The 20,531-nt window shown below is 42.4% G+C and overlaps 1 protein-coding gene across 1 annotated transcript in view; it reads left to right on the forward strand.

Moving 5' to 3' along the window:
- The window catches only part of LOC146822086 (fucolectin-like), a 187,101-nt gene that overhangs the window by 112,521 nt on the left and 54,049 nt on the right, over positions 1-20,531 (forward strand). The window contains exon 3 of the mRNA XM_085613183.1: positions 14,695-14,838. Within this exon, the coding sequence (XP_085469309.1) occupies positions 14,695-14,838 (144 nt within the window). The remainder of the gene's footprint in view (positions 1-14,694; positions 14,839-20,531) is intronic.

Raw genomic sequence — 20,531 nt, forward strand, 5'->3', positions numbered from 1 at the left:
TAGGCTGTTCGTACCTATGTCTGCTAATTTGCTCTCCGAGAAAGCTGCTCCCTTTTCCGTCCCTCCCGAGAACGTGGAGTAGATGGTAACCACTTTGTCCAAAAAGAAGGCAGCGATACGATTGCAGGTATCTTCAGAGACCAATGACGGGTCCATCGAGGCACCGCAGACAGCGATTTCCTTGTAGATTTTAAAAAGCTCCTTAGTAGAATTATTCGCTTCATCTATCCTACCAGAAAAGTACTTAGTTTTGGCACGCCTAATTTGGGTATGATATTCTCTGCGTTTATCTTTGTATCTTTGTTTTTCTTGATCAAGGTAGGCCAGTCTCCACTGTCTTTCATATTGTTTACATTCAGCTTTCATTACACGGAGTTCTTTACTGAACCAAGGGGCGGATTTCTGATGCCTTCTGTGCGAGTTGTTATGGCAGAGAGGGGCAGTGTCATCGAGAGCTTTGTTTATCCGAGCATCTAATCTCTCAGAAGCAGATGTTGCATCCTCACCTCCTGGTTTGCCGCCAATAGACAGGGCAATGTCGAACCTAGTTTTGGAAAATGCAGTCCATTTACGACTCATAAATTTAGAGTTGGTCCTCTTATGACTATTGCTAAGAGGGATGGTTAATGTAAACGGAACAAGGAAGTGATCAGACCATGAGACAGGAACGGGGGCCTTGATTTCAATACCTTCCCAATTCACAAAGATAGGATCCAGTAAGTGTCCCTTTTGATGGGTGGGGGCTTTAGATTTAATCTCTACTTGAAGGGAATGTAATTGTTGACAAAGATCAGTTGCTCCTTTGTCCAACGGGTCATCCCAATGGATGTTGAGATCGCCTAAGAGCATGAATTTATCTCTACGTAAGGCGGTCTCAGTCAGGCCATCGATGAGGCTATTGGAGAACTGAGTGAAAGGACCCGGAGGACGATAAATCAGAAAGCCCTTCAGTGTGTTTCCCTCGTTGACCTTAATGGAGAAGGCACCCGTCTCACTATCAGCAATTGCAAGAGGTTCGAGCTGGCAGTATAGTGGCTGTTTGTAAGCAATAGCTATTCCACCACCTCTGCCCACCATCCTATCTGAGCGAGCCAATGCGTATCCAATGGGGAGAGAGGCTATTATATCAGGCTCAGAGTCAGGGTCGAGCCATGTCTCCGTAAGAAATAGCAAATCCAGTTTCAAATCAGTAAGCAGCTCGTAAATGTCAAGACTATGCTTTCGCATAGATCTAGTGTTGAGCAAACCGCATAAGAGCTTGCTGTTCTTGGTCTTATGCGCGGGCTCAGTGCGCCAGTTGTATTGGCATTCTGTACAATTACCAGACCCCTCTGCCTTAAGACTATGTAAACAAGCTTCATGTTTTCCTCCAAATAACACGTCATAGTCTCTCTTTAGAATTTGCTGCATTCTTAAATGCACAAAGGCAAGCATTAAGTTTGATACCATGCTTACCTCATCAATAATGAGAACTTTCATTTTCTTCAACACTCTTGAAACTTCAAAACATGCTTCTCCTGTTAGCTTGTGGTATTCTATTTTGTTCTCATGCTCTACTGGTAACATTAGCAAACGATGTAAGGTAATTCCTTTTATGTTATATGCTGCTAACCCAGTTGGAGCAGTAACAACACAAGACAAAGTTGAATCCGTTTTTTTCTGCAGGTAGCTTCTAATTACTTTAATTAAGAAACTTTTTCCAGTTCCAGCTTGTCCACTCACATACATTCTGATTGGCTCAAATGATGTGCATGAGCACTCTTTATTTTCATGTAGTAATCCATGATCAATTTGTTTTGTGACTTCTTCATAAATTTGTTGTTGTTCATCATTCAGTTGTTGTTCCAAATTTGGTAAGTCTATAAAATCCTCCTGAGCTTGATTCATAGCTGTTTCCACTTCAGTCATGGCCATTGCAGCTTCATTTTCTAGGATTGGTTGTCCTAGGGGATCTTGACTGAGCGTACCAGAACTTTGACTGTCTTGAGAACTGTCTTTAGCTACTTCAGCTGCAATTGTAGCTTCTTGTTCAATTTCTTCATTTAACATTTGTACATAATTTGTGAAAGTACTGCATTCTATGCTATCTTTACATGCATTAAAGGAATCTTCATAGCTCTGAAAATCTCCAAGTAATTCATCCTCTGAACGCCATGGTTTAAACAGCTGTAAAAGTGCTAAGTAGTAAAATTCCTTTTTGTCAGTAGTCGCAACTCAGCTTCCTGTGATTAATCAAACTTCCTTTTGTTTGTTTCACCAAACATCCTTCCTCACCAATGACTTTATATTTTCCATTGCTGATGTCTTCTGTAGCATTCCTTGTGAAAATGTAGTTCTGCAGTACTTCATAGAGACACATGTTCTCAAGATGATGACTTCTGTTTGGGTAATATGTGTCCAACATATTTGTTTTCAAAAGGACTGTACTTTCTGGTTCTTTCTCTGCTAATTATTCAATTTCTCGAACAGATTTCAGTACCCGATTTCGCATTCCTGCAAGGCCTAAACTTACCCAAATTATTCTTCTGGATTTGGAGTACAGACTTGCAGATGATAATCTATCTGAGCATCCGTGTGACCCAATTTCTCGATGCGATAACATCTTTAAACTGAAACTGTATAGATTTTTACTGACAGTCTTCTCGTGAGAAATCTCTTCCCACATTTCTTTCAATTCCGTTTTCTCAGATTTAGTGATGTAAGATGTGACATACCGAGCAACAGCAATAGAATTGTCAGCTACATACTGAATATCCATGTTAGCATTCCACATGGATAAAATGACTGGGTTGTAGTCATTTATAAATTTTTACTCTTCTTTTCTTCTTAGGTTGTAAGTATTTTTCGGAGATTTCCTTGTAATGGTATGTCGCATAGCTGACATAAAACTGTTTACTCTTCCTTTTGAAAGAACAGGTCGTGGAAATCCAAATCGACATTTTGTGTAGAATTTATCTTTACTCTTGTACTTTCGTCGACAGTATTTTCCACACCGATGACTTTGGAAACGTAAAACTTGCTCTTTTAAGTTTTTTTCTTCTGTGCTTTTAGGTATAGCACATGTTGCATATTCTTCAATGAAAGTTAAAACTGCATCATCAGAATCTGTTCCAAATTTTGGGGCATCCTTGATCCACAACAGCATATGAATATGAGGAGCACCTCTTGCTTGGTACTCTTTTCTCCAAAAGAAATCCACAACTTCTCCAAGAGGTGGATTGTTTTTATTGCAGATGAAGGACATCATAGCCTCAAATCTATGATTGAAATATCTGCAAACATTAACCGGATCCAATGAGCACAATTCCCCTGCTGTCTTGTACTGGATGTTTTCAATATTTGAATTTGCCTCTCGAAGAAAATCCAGTAAATCATCCCAAGCATACTCAGCACAGCTTAGGGTAAGGAACCATGTAGGAGTTCCTAAATTCTGTAACATACATTTCAATTCTCCATGGGGTCGGTACCAATATTCATTAGTTCCACGCTGACAAGCCATCAGATTAATCAATTGAGATTCCAAATGATCATCTCGCTGTTGCACTTTGTTCATAAAATCCTTTGCAGGCACATTATGTAGATGTACTCCACTTTTTATAATGTGATTTACTGCATAAGATAGTGCAGACAAGTCACTTTCAAATAAAAGATGGAACAAATAAGGAATACTTTGACGAAATCTTGGATCTTCTGCATATAATCTTGTAGTACGATACTCAGAAGCAGGAATCTGTACTGGACGTTCATCATATCGTCCACCTTTTCCTGTAGGAAACAGCTGGGGAAAACATCGAGCTTCCAAGCTCTCCTCCCATACACTCACGGGAGTTCCTTTTGCTTTTTTCATCTGAAACAGATCAATAGTGTTTGCCATAACTTCTTTAGAATGAAGAGGATGTATGCTGAAATGTTCATAAATTTCTTCTTCTTTTGACTTATCTACTTTTTCAATTTGCCCAGTTGGAATTCCTGTGTCTGCTAGTAAAACTTCTTCATCTTCATCCATATAAATTGATTCATAGTACTTATTATTTCTTTTCAAATATAAATTTGCTCTTTGTACTTTTCGTACATCTACTAGCTCCTGACAAATTTTCTTATTCTTTGTAGGTACACCATTAACCAGAATAACTAATGGTTCAGTTTCCAAACTATCTGCATCAATTGTTTCAATATTTTTTTTCAAATCTAATGGCAAATAGACAACTCTTCCTTTTAAACCTCTTTGTAAATCTGAAGGAGGTAATTTACCTGTTTTGGGCTCCATACGAACTATAGTCTGAAACGGATGGACACATTGAATGAGTATAGACTCATGCGTATTTAAATCACTAAGTTTTGCAGGAATATCAACCAATTCTAAATTATTATGTACAGCTCTAGTTGGCATTTTATTTTCTTCTAACTTGTTATAACAATATTTACAAATACGCTGATCTTCACCCAAATCAAAACAATTTTCCAGAAACAAATATGTAGCAAAATCCTTTCACTCATAATTATTTTCTTTTTCACTTTTTTTATAGAGATCAACATTCCTTGTTTGACTTTTATAATGGCCTCTCCGGCAACAAATACAAGTAATATTTGGTCTTTCATTAGAGATGATTGTAAATGTTGTCATTTGATCTTCAAAATTTTTACTAACAGTGGGTTCTACATTCTCTTCCACATCTTCTTCAATAACTGTGTCATTTCCTGCACTTTCTTGTTCTGGACCAAAGTAACAAAACTGAATATCATCAGTAACCTTCTCTACATCTGATACAGATCCATGCAACAGAGCACTATTCAACTCATTTAACTTTAGTGCTCGACTTTTAGCAAAATACAATCTTCTCACAAACTTTCTCATTTCAGTATGATGTACTGCCAGCATCCTAAAATGTTGAAAAACACTTTGACAAACTTTCCTAGAATGACAAGCCAGAGAATGTCCTAGCAAACCAGTATTCTTTCTTACTCTGCATGGATCTAGTCTTTGAAGCACCTTAATATTCTGTTTAACACTTTTTTTTACTATATTCTCTTAGAAAGTCACGTAATTTATCAATAGATTCTTGTCGTACAGTACAAATACTACTACAATTCGCAGTGTACACTGGGGCTTTAGGACGTTTCCCCATAACCTCATCAGCTAACACTTCTTCCTCATTTCTTGGAACCATTTTCTCCTTTTCCATTACACAACCATCCTTAACTTCATAACTTCGACCACTGGTGTCAACTGCATACAGCAAACTATTACTTTGAAGATAACTCTCTTCATTAAAAAATGGTTCAGTACTTGAACAATGCTTCCATTCTCCTAAGAACACATTACAAAAGTTATTTTTTTTCACTAATCTTTTCCTTTTGCTTTTTGACTTCATTACATTGACTATTTTATCTAGTCAAAATTAAAATGAATAGTTTTCTTATTAATTCAAAAGCCTTTGCAACAATTGATTCAATATGTTTCTTTTTCTTATAAAATATTGCTTTCTTCCTATTTTTTTCACATCCTTTAGCAAATTGAACACCACTCTTCTCTGAAACATTTTTTTACGAATGTTTTGAAATTCTTTTTTTCTTTTTAAGTCATTCTTACTTGCTTCTGTTTCTACATTAGCATTTAGTATTTTCTTTCGATTGTCTTGTTGTTTTTTTCTTGAAACAGAGGATATACTTTCTTCATTTTTTCTATGTTTGAAGATATTTTTAAAAAAATCCTTAGTCTGCTTACCAGAAGACTTTTTCTTTTTTCCAACATGAGGTTCTTCAACTAATTTTTGTTGTCCAGTTGTCTTCAAATATAGATGTTTTTGCTGTTCTTTTCTCTTTCTTGATTTTATAGGCATGTTTAATTTATTTCAGTGTTGATCAGCAATACCTAAAGGAAACAAAAAAACAAATACCTTTATGTAATTTAAATATATTACTATATTTTTTTTAGCTTTTCAAATCCTATCATATGAGCTGCCCCTTTCCAACGAGTGCAAGTCTAAAAGAACAAGACCAACACAAATTAAATCTCTGACAACAATTCCTGTGTGCACACAGACTCATGGTATGATTCTAGGCAGAAAACGATATTTGATTGGCAATTTCAAAGCACATTTACTACTGTGATAGAGCAAGTGATAATTACTGTAACAGCCTGATACTTTTTCCTTACAGTTTAGAGAGGCAGAAAAGAGCACATGTCCTAACAGCTACTTGAGAGCATAAGCATATGGAACCTGGGTGAGTGATTAGACTTGAGCAAAAGAAATGAGCCTTGGTGATGTTGAATGTGTTAGCGTTACACACTGCTATCTGAAATACCACACAGTGCTGAATAGTAAGCATGGGAGTGCAGGAGAGGCAGCTGGCTGTGTGCTAAGAGTGTGTTTCTGGAGACTGTGTATTGTCAGGTGCAAGAGAGATCTGCATGGACACTTGCTCAACTGCATGAAGACTGCATAGATGTATGTAAGATCACCTGTGGTTAGGGTTAATTGCAGTTTTGAACATGTAGGAACTACCTCACCCATTGCTGAATGCTAACCATCACAGTTCAAGAAAACAAGCTGTCCCTTTCCTACGATTGCAACTCTTACAGAACCAGAGCAACACAATAAAAAATCTCTGACAACAATTCCTGTGTGCACACAGACTCATGATGTGATTCTAGGCACAAAACAGTATTCCTGGGTGATACCAGTACACCTTAACTTATGGTGAAGACATACTCCATAATATCTTACAAGTTCAAGGCAGTTAAATATCTTCCAAAACATAAAATGTAAAACACAACTTTAAAAGAAGAAACAAATTTCTATTATTTATATCAAAATACACCACATACATCCCCTCTCAAATTCATAACTCACCTTTAAAAGTAGTTAGTTGAGAAAGAAATGTGCCAATCACACAGCAGATTATCATAGCCAGAATCTCTGAGCTGTACTCCTCTCACCAAAACCACTAAATGGCAAAATTTCCCTCTCTTTTTTCACACATATACATGTTAACTTCAAATCACATTGCTTCCCACATTTTTTTAAATGGAAACACACATTTCTATTGGTTGAAAATTTCAACCCTTTCCAAATGATTCCTACCCCCAACATGACTTCTGCCTGCTACCATAGCAACAGATCATGGAACACTGGTGTGAGCAGAGAGGTCAGAAGTTCAGCACACAATGTTTCTAATCCATGCGTTCTTTTTATTAAAAAAAAAGTATGTAAGCCTCCATTTTACAACTATCTTTCTTTTCAGATTGCCATTCTACTGAAAGACACCTTCTGAGTGCATCCAGATCTCCTTGAAAGATGTTCACAGTGTTGATTGTAGGTCATAGCTATGTCTACTGGAGTGAAAAATATGCAGAAAAAAGAGGCATTGTGAAAGACCTAGCTTTGCCAAATGTAGACATTAAGTGGATTGGTCAGAGAGGGTTAAAGTGGCACCAATTAATGCCTTTGGTGAAATCCTTTCTACATCGCCCACAGCCTGACCTTATAATTGTGCACTGTGGTGGAAATGACCTAAGCACTTTAACTGGGGTAGGTCTGGAAATGCTTGTTAAGGACACCTTTGTGCAATTGATGTCACTTTTTCCACAAACTACCTTTGTATATTCTAATATATGCCAAAGGCAAAAGTGGAACTGGTCCAACCAATATTGTCCGCAGATTGAGAAAGCAAGAAAGCACGTCAATAAGTCTGTTTCTGCTTTCCTCAGAGACTATGGTATGGGTTCTATATACCACAACAACTTGTGTTACAACATACAAGGCATTTATAGAGGAGACGGTGTACATTTCACAGATGAAGGCAACAGAGTCTTCCTCTTGAACTTTAGACTCTGCATCGGTACTTACTTGTAGGTACAAAAAAACACTCAATGAACACAACGGCTCTTTTTAGAGCCAACCAACATCTAAACACTTAAATTTGATTTTTAATTCTATTTTTTTTATGAATTTATTGCCGCCGTGCGCGCACAGTGCGCACACCGTGCGCACACTCCGCGCGCTCACCGTGCGCGCACTCCGCAATACTTATTAAAACCTTTTTTTTGGGACCGAACGGGTCTTTCATGGTCCCCCTGAGAAGGCCTAGGGGGTCAGGAACTCTCTACCCTGCCCCCTTTTCACGTTCTCCACTTGTGTTTTTAACTCTCCTCTGCCTCTAAAACTCAAAATGGCGGCTAGGGGTGCACGCACCGTGCGCGCACGCCGCGATTTTTTGAAAAAAAAAAATGTTTTTTTCACCCTTCGGGGTCCTTCAGGGACCCCCTGACAAAGGCTAGGGGGTCAGGAACTCTCTACCCTGCCCCCTTTTCACGTTCTCCACCTTTCTTTTTCACTGCCACACACAAAATAGCGTCCAACACTTCCTGATTTCGACCGATTCGAAGGTTGACTGACATCTAACCACCAATCAGAATTACGCTCGCGCACGGCACCATGCGCGCACAGTGCGCGCACGGTGCGCGCATGATGGGTGCCCATGCGCGCATATAGATATTTATGTACTTTTAACTGCAATTTTCTCAGGAACTACTGAACAGATTGACTCCATATATGCAAAAGGCACATCCCTGACCTGAGGACTACCTCTTTGCCAAATTTCAAGTAATTCTGTTCAGCCGTTCGGGCTGTACCTTCGACTAAATGTCCTATGGGAAAATGCATGGGGAAAACGCGTTTTGGGACCCCCTTTTTTCTCAGCCCCCGCTTGACGAATCACCCCGAGACTTTCAGGGTAGGAGCTGAGCGGAGCGCCCCATTAGTTTTGAAAATTTCGCGAGGATTCGTCAACCGGCGCCAAAGTTATTCAAAATAGAATTTTCAGATTTCCTATGGGAACTCGGTCCTAACTATAACTATCTACTGGCGACCGCCAGTAGATTATATATATATATATATATATATATATATATAACCTAGGTAGTTATAGTTACAACCTAGTTTCCATAGGAAAAACATTTGCTAAAAAACTTTGGCGTCGTTTGAAGAATCTTTATCTTTTTAGGTTAGCTCCTATCTTGCAAGTTTGGGGGTTATTCGTCAACCGGGGGCTAAGAAAAAGGGGGGTCGCAAAACGCATTCTCCCGATGTTAATTTCCATAGGAAATTTTGTGATGAACTACAGTCCAAACTGCCAAACGGAATTATCTGAAATTTGGCAGAAAGGTAGAGCTTGGTTCAGAAAGCGACCTTTTTTTTAAATGGTGTAAATCCGTTCAGCAGTTTTTGAGAAATTCAAAGAATAAGAGTAAAAAAATCAATTTCCCATTGGAAACTTTGTGCAAGGCCAGAGCCTAAACTACTAAACGGAATTAACCCAAATTTTGCAAAAAGGTAGTGCTTGGATCAGGAAAGCGACCTTTTCTTTAAATGGTGTATATCCGTTCAGTAGTTGCTGAGAAAATAGAAAAATTAAAGTTTCAATATCTGGGCGGAGCCTATGTCCTGTGCAGGATCTTCACTGTGATTGGCTGTCAACACTCCAAACCAGAAAGTGTTAGCAGCCATCTTGTGACTCTGTAGCAGTGATTCTCTAGAAAACAGAGAAGAAAAGGTATGAAACAAGAGAAGGGGTCAGGGATGAAACACCCTGACCTCCTAGGCCTGCTCAGGGGGTCCCAGAAGGACCCCCAGGGCCCCCAAAAAGTTCCTGAGAAAATTAAAAGTAAATTCACATATATATCTGGGCGGAGCCTAACCACCCATCTCATCGTGAGATCTGATTGGCTGTCAGCACTTCATCCAAGAAGTGTTGGCAGCCATCTTGGGACCAATATACATGATAGCACCTCATTAAAAAGCATTGCAGTTAATAGAAGGTTTTAAGACTTTAGTTACATTATAAATCATTTGTTGATGGTACCATACTCATTTTAGGAATTGTAGTATGTTCTAAGGTGATTTTACCATGTGAAAAAGCCTTCTGCTGGGCTATCATGAATCATGTTTGAGAGAAAACTATTTTCTCATGCTTTTCCCACAGAGGTTTGGAAGGTGATCTATAAGCTAAACTGAGAGCATATTTTCTGTAAATTCACATTAACTTTCTCAGTCATGTGAGAATGAAGTCTGACATTCTCAGTAAAACATGTACATCCAACAAGGGCAGAGACTGTCAGTTGATTCCTTTGTGTTCTACTGCAGCTTCCCAGAGTGTTCCAAAGAACAACTAGAGCGCTAACAGTCCTACTTATGATAAACGTATGGCACTCCTGAAGCCATCTTGATTGGAATAAAGTGGTAACTCTTAAAAGCTTTAATTTAAAAAGGAACAAAATGAGGGTGTTCATTTTGCCATAAAAAGTATGATTAGTGCTGCAGAAAGAAAAATTAGGGCATGCTCAATGCTCTTGAGCTCGGCACCAGGTGCAGTGGCACCTCTCACACAGCCCTAGAGAGGGCCATGTAAAAAAGTATACAAAAAGTGATGAAGGAATGCTTGAATTAATCTCAGCCACTGGTAATTACTTGGGCCACATCCCTATCCATTGTCATTTTGCACACCATGCCACTTTTATTTAGACCTAGGAATATGAATATCAGTTTTGACCCTACTTCAATGGAAACAGTTTCTATGAACTGCTAAGCCAGGCCCTCCCTGAAATGGAGCACAATGAGCTCCTCATGTGGGAATAGATTGTCTCCAGGGACACAGTGTGACGGGACCTGAGCATACCTGTCCCACTTAGGGCAACATATAAAAGCATACAAAGTGATGGATGTAATGCTTGAATGAATCTCAGTCACTAGTAATTACACATGGCCACAGCCCAATCTAGCCTTATTTTTCAGACCATGCCACCTTAGCTAAGACCCAGCTTTATGCAAATCAATCTTGACCCTGCTCCAATGGGATCAGTCCAGCCCAAACTCTCAAACCAGGTCCTCCCCAATCCGGAAGACAAGCAACCCAAAACCAGCTTTGCCTTCTTTATGGGCTCATCAGATGGATATAGATTGGTTCCAGTGACAGTGTGCTCTGGACCCACGTCTGATCATACCTGTCCCACTTAGGGCATCATATAAAAGTATATAAAGTGATGGATGGAATGCTTGAATTAATCTCAGTCACTGGTAATTACACAGGGCCACAGCCTAATCTATCCTTATTTTGCACACCATGCCACTTCAGTGTAGACCCAGCTTTATGCAAATCAATCTTGACCCTGCTCCAATGGAATCAGTCCAGCACAAACTGTCAAACCAGGCCCTCTCTAAACCGGAACACAAGCAACATAAGACCAGCTATGCCTTTCTTATGGGCTCATCAGCTGGATATAGATTGGTCCCAGTGACACACGGTGCATGGGACCCATGTTGGGTATAATCATCCCACTAAGGGCATCATATAAAAGTATACAAAAAGTGATGGATGTAATGCTTGAATTAATCTCAGCCTCTGGTAATTACTCAGGGCTGCCTCCCAATCCATCCCTATTTTGCACTCTATGCCACCTCACTTAAGACCCACCTATACGCAAATCATTCTTGACCATGCTCGAGTGGGATTAGTCCAGCCCAAAGTGCCAAGCCAGGTCCTCCCTGAACCAGAACAGAAGCAACCCACAAATGGTTGGACCAGTGGAGCAGGGTCAAGTCTGATTTACATATAGCTGGGTACAAAGTGAGATGGCATAGTGTGCAAAATAATGATGGACTGATGGACTGGGACTCTGAGTTACCGTGTGCATTACGTGGGGCCGAGCTCTCATTGTGTATTACTGATATAAATATCTTTCATTGGCTTTGGGTATTATCAGATGCATAATTCTAAGTGAACCAGTGAATTATGCGGGTCACTACACTGAGTGTGTATCAGTTTTACAAACAGCTTTGGGTGTGTCAGTCAACGTTTTACAGAGCATTGAGTGAGTTTGGTTATTAGCAATCACAGATTTTTTAGTGGCTTTTGGTATTATCTGTTACAGAGACCTCAGCAAAACTGGGTATTTCAGAAGAGTTATATGTGATCTCTGCTATTTTCATAATAAAACAATTGTAGCGTTTAGTGGAAGACAAACAATAAACCACCACTTTATCTTAACTTAAATTGTACAAGTTCAAATGCAAAACTTTTCTTAATATCTTCATAGGGTATACCAATGTTCTGTAGCACTCTAAAACCATGACTTCCAAGTAGGTCAGAAAAGGTATTGTTATATTTCATGAGTTAGGCCTGACATGTATGGTTACATTTCACCTGCATTTGTCCTACCTTGCCCAAACGTAACGTTTTTTAGCGCTGACCTTTTACCTAGTCATGTGCTGGAATAAATTTTGCTCGGTTTCCCTGAAGCTAATCTCATTTATCATGCATGAGGATTCTCAGTACCATATCTTAATCTTCCACACATGACACAAAAAGTTTCATGTACTCTATAATTACTCTGTACAATGGTCAACAGGCCTGCTGTGCATAATCACATTTCTTTTATAAACATAACACTTGTTTTACAAATATATCGAATATAGGGGAATACACTCTTAGAATAAAACACCCATGGCCCGTTATATTACAGAGGAGAAATCTTCCACGCTTACATGGGGTCCTGCATGCTGAATTCTCAACATGCAGCAGTCCGACATACCTAGTGGGGTGTCCATCTCGAGGCTGAGAAGTGGTCCTTCACTCACTCCCACCAGGTAATGGGCGTGGCTCTCCCCTAGGGGATTCTTGGCTCCTACACCAACATACATGCTAGGTACATCTAGGTACACACTCAGATAGGGTACGCATAGTAGGATTACGCTGATATCGTTTTTTATCTACCTGCATATATTCATCTTGTAACACCATGATAGAAATGTATTTACTATTTACTCTGTTGGTGCTTGCGGCATTGTACATTGGTCTCCATCTTATGATTGGTGCAGCACAGCAAGCATACATGAGAGCACCGCTGATTCAATAAATACTTATTGAAAATGTCCTCATCGAGTACTCTGTTTATTTCTCTGAGACTAAGTGAGCAAGGGTGACTGAACAAAAAGTACTGTACTATTTCCATGATCCACGAGTGGACAGGGTTTTCATGTTCAGTGGCTGCCTGAATATTGTTCACTCCTTTGTAGAAATCGAGGGGCTGATATTGGCACTGTAAAGCTAGCTGGTCTATTGGCTGACATATCCTGTGGGGGTGTCTGGAATCAGTCTTGACAACAATCCCTCAGTTAGGTCATCCACAAACGTGCAGATCCTAGGTATTCTTAGGAACTACACAACAGTATTTTGATCGCTATGCAAACTCCGGTTTGCACAAGTTCCACTACTGAATATCAAGTCTGAGAATATCGAACTACAAGAATATCATGGACACAATATCAAAAGTTAAGTACATAAGGGAAAATTTTGATTTACTATTCCTAACGCCACCTTTAAGTACCTTGAAGATATACACAGTATAATTAACAAGGGGACCCGATCAGGTAGCTTTGGACCCCGGGTAATTACTTATTTTAAAGAACAAAGGTCCTTAGCTTAAAGATAGATAATGAAAACATTTCAACATAGACTTCAATAAGAACTGTGGATAGTCTTCCAATGTCCAGCCGGACAGAGGAACATTTATTTAGAGCAGATGCAAAAGGAATTAAAGTGAAAGCAACAAGGAGGGTGAAACACGGGCACAATCCTGTACCGAGCTTACAAGAAGAAAAAATGAAAAATGAGAAGAAAACAAAGTACCAGGCAAAAACTTTGGAGCAAGTGGTAGCATACAATAAAGTACAATCTTAAGTAAGCTCTAACCAGCAGTTACCACAATTTAATTTACGCAGTGGATAGATTGCGGTACTGTTTGAAAAGTCGACGTTTCGATCCCTAGCTCCTAATGCAATGGGATCATCATCAGGACTAAACAATAAACAATTGCCTGATTTGATTTAGACGCCTTATGAGAGGGCTTGTGGTGTGACAAGCCCAGGAAACATGGCACGTAGTGAGGTATTGGATCACCTTGGATTAGGGTATGTTGATCGTGGTCTGGGAGGATACGATCACGTTCTGTGTGCCCAGCCAGGCACGGCGTTTACGGGAGCGACGCAGGATTCGAGGCAGCAAGCAATGGCTGCTGATATGCGAGGAGCTCAATGGAGTCTCTTAAAGACGGCGTCCGGTCTTCCGTTCCTTACAGCATGGTAGCTGGAACCCTCTGGAAGATATACAGCACCAAGGTACATATATGTGAAGTTAGGTATACAAAATCTATACTTACTTACTTATTGATAATTCAGTTTTGATAATTATCCTTGATATACTGTTACATTGATATTCTGATTACGGTTTTATGGGTGCACACCATTCACACAGGGATCATTCTTCAATTCCAAGCTTTTAATCATGGCCTAAATGTTTACTGAAATCTATTTCAAACATGCTGTGATAAATCGCTCAACTGATCACTCTGATAAATACCTACTGCACCATACCCCATCATGTGTCAATGCTGGGTGCCGAAGTACTATGGGGCCATTGTTTGGGCCCATACTTCAAAGTTACACTATGTCAAGACTAAGTAATACAACGCTCTCTGATTTCGAAGGAACATCTTCAGTATACTGACTGACAATGTGTATTGTGGGTTATCATAAGGAGGCTGAGGTTGGCTCGAAATCATGAAATTAGGGAGTTTGCAAGGTATCTTCCTTTACACTCTGACTCACATACTTTTTGATCTCCATATTTTTGATACAGCTATCAATGCAGATTGTGTGTTTCCATTTATCTACAAAGGAGTAACCTACCAAAGCTGCACCACAAAAGATCATTCTACCATGTGGTGTGCCACCACTAGCAACTATGACCGTGATCATCGCTGGATCGAATGCTATGGCAGAGGTAAGTGTAAAGCATTTTCACATTCTATTGAATTTTCTTTATGGAACTTAAAATTTCCACCTGGATCGATATTTGCCCTGCCTCTAGAAATGTGTCTTGGAGTGTGCAAAAGTAAATACTGGATTGAAGAAACTCTACTGTGTGTTCAAGATAGGATACAAGGATGGTCCAGGTTTCATTATTCGGCACGTCTCTCCCTTAATAAAGGCTCCAGAGCCTTAGGCGTAAGCACCTGTTCTATTTAAGGTTTTTCAACCAGGTCACAGTCCTGAAATTTTTTTGTAGATTCAGTCCCTCTAGACCTGTTAATAGAAGTGCCCCATTAGCCATGAAGAAAATTCTTCTAAGGTGTCAGATTTTGCCCTGCAGAGGTTCAGGTGCCCAGTGCATCTGTCAAGGGGGTTGTACTGGGGTATGGCTTACAATAGACATACATGCTAACCTGTGGTCCCAGGGCCGATTTCCATGTTATCACAATCTGCCTCCCTGGCCATCGCCAAGGACAGATCAATGAATCGATTCCCCACCTTACGCGTAGGAGGTCTGCGAAATACGCCCAGTAGACAAACCTCCACCGAGTCATCAAGGGCACGGCCTAATGCATCATTGATGTTAGTCAGTACTGCCAGCCAGAAGGTTCGTAGCAACACACAACTCCAAGTCATGTGTAGGAAGTCCACGTCCAGCTGACCACATCTCGGGCAGCCTCTCGGTTCCCCTCCAAAGGCAGCCTGAAGATGGGTGGGGGGGTCATGTACGCCATGTGCACTGAATTGTAAATATTTTACTCAGTGTTACACAACATTTTCTTGGGGGATTCAAATATACTACCGCATTCTGTATCTGTGAGTGCCCTATCCAGTATTCCTCCCCATCTGCTCCTTAATTTCAACATCGGAGTCAAATAAGCCTAAATGATTGATGCGTAGAACCATTGTATTTGATGCCCTGCTGTACCCAGTGTAATTAGAGAGTTAAGCACCACATGTGTAGCTGCTTCCTCTTTCCCATTTCCCCACAGTTGCCCAAATATCCTCACCAGCACCTCCTATATTAGAAACTGGCCTGGTGGGAGACAACAACCCTCTACCAATTCGGCAAAGGGAAGTAAGCATTTATCTTGGTAGCAGGCTCCCGTTGTCGCAATCCCAGCCTCTGTCCAATGCGCCATCTGCTCTACCCTGAGATACGCCTGAGGCTCTCCGTAGGGCAGCCTCATCAGTAGCGTGACGGAGAGTATCTCAGAGAATCTGGAAGTCTTGCCATACATTGCCTCCAACACTGTAAAGCCGTGGACTTTAACGTCGTGGTGTACGGAACCCTTGTGGCCTGGACTAGTAGCTTTGCCAGCAGAAGGCGCGGGTGCTGCCGTGGCTCAATCAGATACATCCCTTCTTGGTTCACCCCCTCCAGCCATTGAGCCACCTTTTGCAGCTGTGCAGCCAGTTGGTACAATTCGAAGTCCAGCACTCCCAGACCTCCTTCCCTCATTAGGCTCTGCGTTGTCAGTAATGATACTCTGCTCCTACCATCTACCCATATCAGGTGTCCTACCAAAACATTGAGCGGCCAAAACCACCCCACAGGCATCAGCACCAGTAAATTAGCAAAGGAATACAAAAGGCGAGGCAGCATGACCATTTCGGTTAGCGAGACTCTGGTCATCAGTGGAAGCCTTAATGTACCCCAGAAGGCAACACTAGAGTAAAGTGACTGGAGGGCCAGATTGCCACCCCTCATTTCCTCTAATGAGTGAAATATCCATATACCTAGATATTTAAGGTATCAGGGGTCCAATTGTGTTCCTCAGGGAGCTCCTGTGGTCTAGAGGAGGGCCCAGCCGCTGGGAACAAAGGTGTTTTATGTCGGTAAACCCTGAGGTCCGAGAAAGACCTGAAATCTCCCAACACCCCAAAGGCGGTTCTCCCTCCCCTCACAACGTCTCCCAGATAGATCAACAAATCATCCGCATACAAAGAAATCACATATGTTCTGCCACTCAGCGTCAATCCCATGCCCTCCCCACCTCAGCGAGAGAGCTCAGCCTGAGGCTCCACCGCCAATGCAAACAGGACCGGGGATAAGGGACATCCCTGGCGGGAGCCACGACATATCCTATATTGCGGAGCTATAGTTCTACCAGTCTTAACTCTCGCTACAGGGAGAGTATACAACAGTTGTACCTATTTCAGCCAGCCCACCTCTAGCCCCATTTTCCGCTTGACCTCTAGCAAGTAATCCCATTGCACCGTGTCAAATGGCTTCTCCAGGTCGACTGAGAGAAGGGCAGCACATGAATAGGTTGCAATCTCTGAGTGGTAGACACTGAGTATAATCTGCGTAGGTTGTATAAAGTGTTATGGGAAGGGGTGAATCCATTCTGGTCGGGATGAACCAGGCAGTTCATATGTGGGAATAATCTAATTGCCAAGGTCTTCCTCAATAATTTGAAATCAGTATTAAGAGACAGGGGCCTAAAATCTTTCACCCCAGCATCATGGCCTGTAGTCTTAGGAAGTGGGATCACCAATGCTGACTGTGTGGAGGCAGGTAGGTGTCCCAATCGGAGAGCCTCATTATACATATTAACCAGGTAAGGGACCAATTCAGTTCCATACTTCACGTATAACTCGGCTGGGAAGCCATCAGGGCCCGGTGTGTTGCCCCCTGCCATCAGAGCTATTGCACCCCTGACTTCTTGTGAAGTAATGGGCCCACCCAAATCCTCTGCAGCCTCGTCATCAACAGTGAGAAGGTCTAGGGGCACCAGAAAGGCACTGAGCTCTGCCACTGGAACATCCTCTGGATCGGTGTATAATTGTTCGTAATATCTCTTAAAGAGACTATTAATCTTCCTGAGTCATATTCAGTTGTGCCAACCACAGTCCTGATATGAGTTATTGGGGATCCCCGGGCCTCAGGCCTAACGAGCCACGCCAATAGATGTCCAGCCTTCCCTTCCTCACTCTGCACTCTGTTCATGTACACTCTACAATCATGAGATCTGAGCCTCTCTAGTGCCTCCTCATATTGTTTCCGTTTGGTCAGTAACTGTGCATTTGCCAGTGCCCCCGAGCCCTGCACATTATCCAGCATGCACATGTCTCCCTCCAAATCTAAAAGCTCCCTGTATAGCTTCCTCTGTAGGCCAGTAGTCTGCCCCATGCAGTGCCCCCTCACCTCCACCTTGAATGCTTCCCATTCCACCAGTGTTGTAGATGCGGTGTCTGCGTTTAAAGTATGTATCTAATATAGAACATAGAGATTCCGCAAATGGTGCATCCTCCAGTGCCACGGGGTTGAGCCTCCACGTGGTTATTGGGAGCCTTGCCTCTGGGGTGGGTATGATACTACCAGGGGGCTATGGTCCGAGGATGTCCGACCGAGATGTTCAGTGTATTTAACATAGCTACCAATTGTTGGGGAGCACCAAAATGCATCCAGTCTCATGTGGAGTTGATGGATGTGGGAGTAGAAGGAATATTCCCTATCTCTATTATTTTGAAGCCGTCATATATCTCGTAAGTCCCAGTGTGTAATCCACTCCCGCAGCTCAGATGCCACTCTATATGCATGTAATCCAAAGGGGGGGGTGAGAACGGTCCAGCTGCACATCGGCTACATAATTAAAATCTCTCCCCAACACCACCTGCTCCACTTTTATGGCAGCTATATGGGCGGAGAGAGAGGACAAATCGGCCATTTGTTACTGGTTGGGGGCGTAGCAGCAGCCCAGTGTGACACCCCACTAGAAGCACATATCTCCCCTCTTTGTCAATTAGTGTGCATGTTGCCTCGAAGGGAACCCCTGGATGGATCCATATCAACGCCCCATGGGCATATGCCAAAAACATGGTGGCAAAGATCTTGCCTCTCCATCACCTTCTACGTTCCAACCTCGCCTTGGGTGAGATGAGCCTCCTGCAGGAGCACTATATGTACACCCCTGTATTTCAGGTAGCTATGTATTTTATGGTGCTTGGACATGGAGCCCATCCCCCTAATGTTCCATGTAATTAACTTCAGATCCTGATGTGTGATTGCCATCTGACATTGCTCCATGATTCTTCCCCCCCTTAGTTCCCATCCCCTCTAGGCCATTAAAAATCAGAAATGAGGCATCCCCGCATGCATGAGGAATAGAAGAAGACATACAAAATGTCCCAACTTACAACAACTCCCCGGTCCCAGAGCATCCTGGCAACGGCCATCTGCCCAACTCAAAATGTATTGTTGTGTAAAAAGTCGAAGGCCCAAACGAGTCATAGTAAGAGCCTTCAGGGGTTCGTGGACTCACAGGATAGCATACTATATGCGTACAGCGGGATTGTAAAGAACAGTGTGACGCATAGCATTGCCCTACGCACCAGCCCAAAGGTATGCCCAGCCCGGACAAGTCGTCCCTTGTCAAATAATTTCATCTTCGGGGCAACCACTGGGAGCTCCAAACTATTATTGTCAGAAGTGTTTGATTCCGAGCCCTTAGTTCCCTTCATAGATCTTGATTCCGCCTCCAATGGAAAACCACTTTTCCTCGCAATCTCAGCAACCGCCTGCAGCCCTCTCCCACTCTGTCTGTGAGGAGTTTGGCTTCTTTGCCCCTAGTCGATCAGACCTTTACTGTGATCGTTTCTTGGGTCCGCGACCACGTGCCGCTCGTCGAGATTTCAGCACCGGCCCAGGCTTCTCGGTTTGGTAAGCCTCTATCCAGTCCCAAGCCTCTTTTGAGTCCCAGCAAAACTGGGTCTTGTCGTCTACGACAATGCAGAGCTTGGCAGCAAACATTAGGGAGTACTGGATGCCCTCCTCTCTGAGTGCCTTCTTGACCTCCTTGTACAAGGCGCACCACCGCTGAACTTCCAAGTTGTAATCAGGGAACATCGAGACCTTGGCCTTGTTTTCCACAAATGGACCATCCGTATGAGCTTTCTGTAGAAGAATGTCTCTGTCCATGCAGTGCAGCAATCTGGCTACCACTGGTCTCAGAGGGCGGCCCAGCGCTGGTGGGTGGTCTGGCACCCAATGCGCCTTTTCCAGAGTTAAAAATGGCATCTGCGTTCCTGGGGCCACCACTTCCTTGAACCACGGCTGCAGATACGCCACCATATTGCCATTCTCAATTCCTTCCGGCAGGCCAATGATCTGTATGTTATTTTGGTGACTGCATCCCTCTCCATCCTCCGTCCACCGTTCAAGGGTCCGGTCCCTGTCAGTGAGTTCTGTTACCTGCTGAGAGAGGACCTTGTGTGCAGGTGATAGCTGCTCCAGCCCCGTCTCCACCACTTTCATCCATTCATTAGGCTTTTGGTGTTCTGCACGGAGGACATTAGGCCCACCGACACCGTAATATTGTCCTGGTGGAGTGTGGCCTTCCTGTTGGAGATGGCTTCTAGGAACTTAGACAGTTGTGGCTTGATGGGGTCCAGTTTTGGCTGGGATTCAGGGTTACCCCATGCCTGCTCCTGCTGTTCCTCCTCATTCCTAGAGTGTTTTCCTTGTGGTTTACCCATTGCTGCAGCCACGGTGGGTTGCCGCTTTCCCTTGTCCAGCAGGCAGAGCTCCTCGGGAAACCCCAACTGACTCCAAGGGGACTGCTCTCCTAGCCCCCCAGCCCACGCTTACTTTCATCAGGGCTTCTACGGTCTAGGGAGGTGGGATTTTTCTCACAGCCCTTTGAAATGTCAAAGGAAGGT

The sequence above is a fragment of the Triturus cristatus genome, chromosome 6, assembly GCF_964204655.1.
Source record: "Triturus cristatus chromosome 6, aTriCri1.1, whole genome shotgun sequence".
In the NCBI taxonomy this organism is placed as follows: Eukaryota; Metazoa; Chordata; class Amphibia; order Caudata; family Salamandridae; genus Triturus; species Triturus cristatus.